The sequence below is a fragment of the Protobothrops mucrosquamatus genome, unplaced genomic scaffold, assembly GCF_001527695.2.
Source record: "Protobothrops mucrosquamatus isolate PMUCROS unplaced genomic scaffold, P.Mucros_1.0 scaffold3027, whole genome shotgun sequence".
Taxonomy (NCBI): domain Eukaryota; kingdom Metazoa; phylum Chordata; class Lepidosauria; order Squamata; family Viperidae; genus Protobothrops; species Protobothrops mucrosquamatus.
Window position 1 is genome coordinate 103,654 of NW_015389042.1, and position 4,104 is coordinate 107,757.

Sequence of the window (4,104 nt, forward strand, 5' to 3'; positions counted from 1 at the left end):
AAGGGAGGAGAGGGCAGAAGTTGGTCTGCTTACCTGCCGGAAAGTCTCTTTCCACGGTGGGGTCCGGAAGCTCTTATAAAGAGCCTGGTGCCGCGGCAACAAGCCCGCCATGGCAAGTCCACTCCGGCGGCAAAACAAATGTGGGCGGGATTAGCCGTTGGATTTACATGCCAAGCTCCGCCACCCCCATCCGCCAAACTAAAGCATGCCGGGAAATGGAGTCAGGCAAAGTACCTTGGCGCCCGTTGCATGATGGGAAACATTTTGCTCCCTGCCTTGCTATCACAGTCAGAATGTTTCTGGTGCTTGATGGGAATTGTAGTTCGCGTAGACGTGAATATTATTAGTTTGCTAGGAGAAACTACAGCAAAGTAAAGTTTTTTTCAAGCCAGTGTTGGAGGGATACGACACTAGGTATGTGTAGGACACTGGGATACGACACGAACCACGAAGGGTAGCTCTTTGCTGCCTTAATTGTTCTCCAGTTTTAAGTCTCTCTTCCTTTTCTGGGCTTGGGAGAAAAAAAGATTCTGTCGGGCCATTGTGGTATGGTTAAATGCAATGGGGAAAGTTGCAGATTTTGGCCCCAGGCTCTGGTAAATCTCGTTGATTATGTGCCATCAAGTCAGTGTCAACTCTTAGGCTAGTAATGCCACCTATAACATGCCAACTCATGGCATTGTGGGGAAAATAGGAAACAGGAATATGATGTGCACTGCCTTAAGTTGTATAATTGCAGTCGAAGGTGACTTGCTGATCTAACAGTGTGACAAATAGCATTACTTGTCAATACTGCTCCATTATTCTTTCCATTGAAATGGGGATGATGTTCCAGAAAGTGGGTGCTATGGCAGAAAAGGCTCTCCTCCAGGATCCCATCAGATGAAACTATTTGCTCTTTAAAAAAAAACCTGCTTTTATTGTTAATTGTCCAGAGTCATGAATTTGAGATGGGCAGCCATGTAACTTGAAATAATAAATAATAAAATAAATCAATTATTCATCTTGAAATCTTTGATGATCTCATGAAATTTCAAATGAAAACAATAACAATATATTGGTAGGCTTTCACAGCAGGCATCAATGAAGTGGTGATGGGCTTTCAAGCTGAATGGTGGTGGCTTACTGTCCATTGCCTTTTGTTCTGACTTTTGGCTGTAGCTGCAATTTACAGGGAACTTTTGGTCACTATAGGAAAAAATATAACTTCACCCCTAAATCCTTTTCTAATAATTCCACTGCCTGGCTCTCCTGTGAGGCAAAGTTTGTCTTTGTGAGTGCCATGAGAAGCAACAAATCATGCTATCTTTAATGACTGTTTTTACTTCCAGGAATAGGGGAAAGTATTTGTTGGAGTTTCCACTTTAGGGGCTAGAACCATCTAACAATGCACACACTGAGAAGGATCAGCTTGGTCTCAACAAGCAAAAATATGTTGTGATAAAAGACTATTATAACATTCTTCCCATTTCTCACTTGAAACACAGTCTTGATTGCAGCACATCTCAGCCTCATTGAATTGCTCACTCAAAAACCACTCCTTGCCCCATAATTCTTTAGCTGGGTACTTTTCAATGTGAGGGGTCCTTGGTGCTCTCTGAGCTTGCTTGTTTTCTTGCAGACATTTCATTACTCTAACTAGGTAATATCATCAGTGCTAGTAAGGAGTGCTGTTTGTTGTCTGTTTATATTCTGGTGTCTTGCTTCTCTGTGGTTGGGGGCAGTCTTAGGGATTCTTTGGTTGGGCTGTTTACTAATGGCTCTGGCAGTTTCTCGATTGGGGTATTGTTTACTTGATTGTTGGTCTGAAAGTGACCTTGGAGTTAATCTATTCTATGCTGATCTGAGTGCTGATTACTGGTGGAGAAGTGCTGGAGTCTTTTTCTCTTTTGGGCTGGCTGATTGTCTCTTTTGCATAAGCATAGATCAGCATAGATTAACTCCAAAGTCACCTTCAGACCAACAATCAAATAAGCAATACCCCAATCAAGAAACTGCCACAGAGCCATTAGTCAACAGCCCAACCAAAGAATCCCTAAAACTGCACCCACCCAGACAGGCAAGACACCAGAATATAAACAGACAGCAAACAGCACTCCTTACTAGCACTGATGATATTACCTTGTTAGAGTAATGAAATGTCTGCAAGAAAACAAGCAAGCTCAGAGAGCATCAAGGACCCCTCATTTCAACCCTGAGTTACAAATATTCTCCTTCATTGGTACTTTTCAATGTATTTGACAAATTCCATCACAGGTAGCTTATGGGGAAAATTGGGTTATAATTCAAATACATCTGGATTTACTAAGTTGAAAAAGAGATGGCTTGCAGACAGAGATGGTTCAGATACCAAAACAGGACACCTCCCTTTTATTAATATTATCTGCTCACAACAATGTAATCAGGGTCTGGCCTATTAATCTATTAGCAAACTATTAGGTGCTTTTGCAACTGAATAATGAATTAATTTCAACCAAAGCTTCTGTCTTGATTACTCTATTGGTGCTTTCAGTCAAATTCAGTCAATCAGCATCCACTTTGGTATCTGTTAGCAAAGAGATAAAGGTGTGTGTGACCACAAATGCTTCATATGTAAGCAATGTCAATCTAGTTGGCAGGATGTGGCTTTGTAACTGCTGAAGAGTTTTGCAAGTGGGCTCATTACTGGAACAAGCAAAGGTAATTTGCAGCATTAAATTTAGCCGTTTGGACAAAGGTCCAGAGTTAAAACAGTTTATCATTAGTGTGTTAAAAACACACCAGAGGGTGGAGAGCTTAGGTAATTAAATGCACCCCTCCCATGCTTATTAGATTTTAGCCTAAACTGCACAGCTTCAATAAATCAAGAACAAGTGATAAAACATGAGGAAATTTTGATGTGCAGATATGTTAATGATATAAAAAGAGCTTAAATTTCAGCAGACACACTTGATTTGAATAAGTGTACCTCTCTTTAATTCTGCACAGAAAAAAAGTGTGAAAACCCAATTCCTTGCTCAGTGTGATTGTTGATTCATTGTGCCGGGTAAAATGAACCAGTGTTGGGCTTGGCCAACAGTTAAGTGGTAGCTGCTGATTGTTTGGCTGGTGTTGGCCTTCATACACATCAATTTCTTCCCAAGTTGTTTAGATTTTTATCCTGACTTTTATATATTTTGGTCAACTCAAGGCAATGAATACAGGTAATCCTCAACTTAACAACAGTTCCTTTAGTGACCAAAGTTACAGCAGCATTTTTTCACACATCACTGTTGCAGCATCCTCATGGTCATGTCATCAAAATTCAGATGCTTGGCAACTGGTTCATATTTATGACAGTTGCAGTGCCCCAGGATCATGTGATCACTTTTTGCCGCCTTCTGATGAGCAAAGTCAATGGGGAAGACAGGCTCACTTAACACTTAAGTGACTCACTTAAGTTAGTCACTTAAGTTACTAAACTGCAATGATTCACTTATCTGTGGCCAGAATGGAGCAAAACTCACTTAACAAATGTCTTGCTTAGCAACATAAATGTTGGGCTAAATTGTAGTTGTAAGTCAAGGACTATCTGTGTTCCAACCTAGAACTAAGGAGAAACTTCCTGACAGTTAGAACAATTAACCAGTGGAACAACCTGCCTCCAGAAGTGGTGAATGCTCCAACACTGGAAGTTTTTAAGAAGAGACTGGACAACCATTTGTCCGAAATGGTGTAGGGTTTCCTGCCTGAGCAGGGGGTTGGACTGGATGATCTCCAAGGTCCCTTCCATTATTATTATTATTATTATTATTATTATTATTATTATTATTATTATTATTATTATTATGGATCATCGCAGTCAGCCAGATGTTCAGACTGGATTTGGCATTTTTATATTATTATTATTATTATTATTATTATTATTATTATTATTATTATTATTATTGAAGTTTGAAGTTTATTGTATTTATATCCCGCCCTTCTCCTAGTGGACTCAGGGCGGCTTACAGCCAGTTAAAAAACAGAACAATTGGTACAAATATACAAAATTTAAAATAAATTAAAAGATATATTTAAATAGGCCTTTTTCTTATTTTAAAAGTTGATTAAAATCCAATTTAAAATATCCCTAGGCCAGTCCTG

The 4,104-nt window shown here is 39.5% G+C and overlaps 1 protein-coding gene across 1 annotated transcript in view; it reads right to left on the bottom strand.

Moving 5' to 3' along the window:
• RPAIN (RPA interacting protein) overlaps positions 1-114 on the bottom strand; it is a 10,953-nt gene extending 10,839 nt beyond the window's left edge. The window contains exon 1 of the mRNA XM_015826270.1: positions 34-114. Within this exon, the coding sequence (XP_015681756.1) occupies positions 34-111 (78 nt within the window). The 5' untranslated portion in view covers positions 112-114. The remainder of the gene's footprint in view (positions 1-33) is intronic.
• Positions 115-4,104: the final 3,990 nt, after the last annotated feature.